At 39.3% G+C, this 549-nt stretch overlaps 1 pseudogene across 1 annotated transcript in view; it reads left to right on the top strand.

The window, feature by feature from the left end:
* The window catches only part of TEOVI_000628600:pseudogene, a 1,358-nt pseudogene extending 1,134 nt beyond the window's left edge, over positions 1–224 (top strand). Inside the window, 2 exon segments of the mRNA in view lie at positions 1–67; positions 69–224. The exon segment at positions 1–67 is cut by the window's left edge and continues 5 nt beyond it. Of these exon segments, the coding sequence occupies positions 1–67; positions 69–224 (223 nt within the window).
* Positions 225–549: the final 325 nt, after the last annotated feature.

Below are 549 nucleotides of genomic sequence, written 5' to 3'. Positions count from 1 at the left end.
TCTGGAGTACCCGGGAGAAATACAGACAAGCAAACTCGCAGCGATCCAAGAGTTAAAAACCCGAGTGGAGCCTGTGGTCAGCACTGAAATCTGCCCACCAGCTGTCGCCACCAACCAGGCACAGGAGGAATTTTGTAACGCAATTGGAGACGCCAACAAAGAAAAGTGTAACAATAACAAACAATGCAGTTATGATGACACTAAAGGGACTGGAAAGAAGTGCACATATAATGCGAGCAAAGCCACAGCGAAAGGTGTCCCTGTAACGCAAGCTCAAACTGGAGGGACTGAAGAAACAACAGGGAATTGTAAAGGGAAACTGGAACCCGAATGCACCAAGGCACAAGAATACGAATGGGAAAATAATTCTTTCAAAGATTCCAGTTTTATAGTCAATAATAAATTGGCTACGATTGTTTATGGCTTTACGAGGTTGGTGGTATTTTAAGCATTCTTGCTGAAATTTATGAAACTTATAAAATTTTCTATAACTTGATATATTTCACTTTTTGATGAAAATTTACAAATTAGTAAAAACTTTGAGAATTT

This window comes from Trypanosoma equiperdum, assembly GCF_001457755.1.
Source record: "Trypanosoma equiperdum strain OVI genome assembly, contig: ctg_1016, whole genome shotgun sequence".
NCBI lineage: Eukaryota > Euglenozoa > Kinetoplastea > Trypanosomatida > Trypanosomatidae > Trypanosoma > Trypanosoma equiperdum.
Note: the sequence above shows the minus strand (reverse complement) of the source record. Positions and strands in the feature narration are given on the sequence as shown.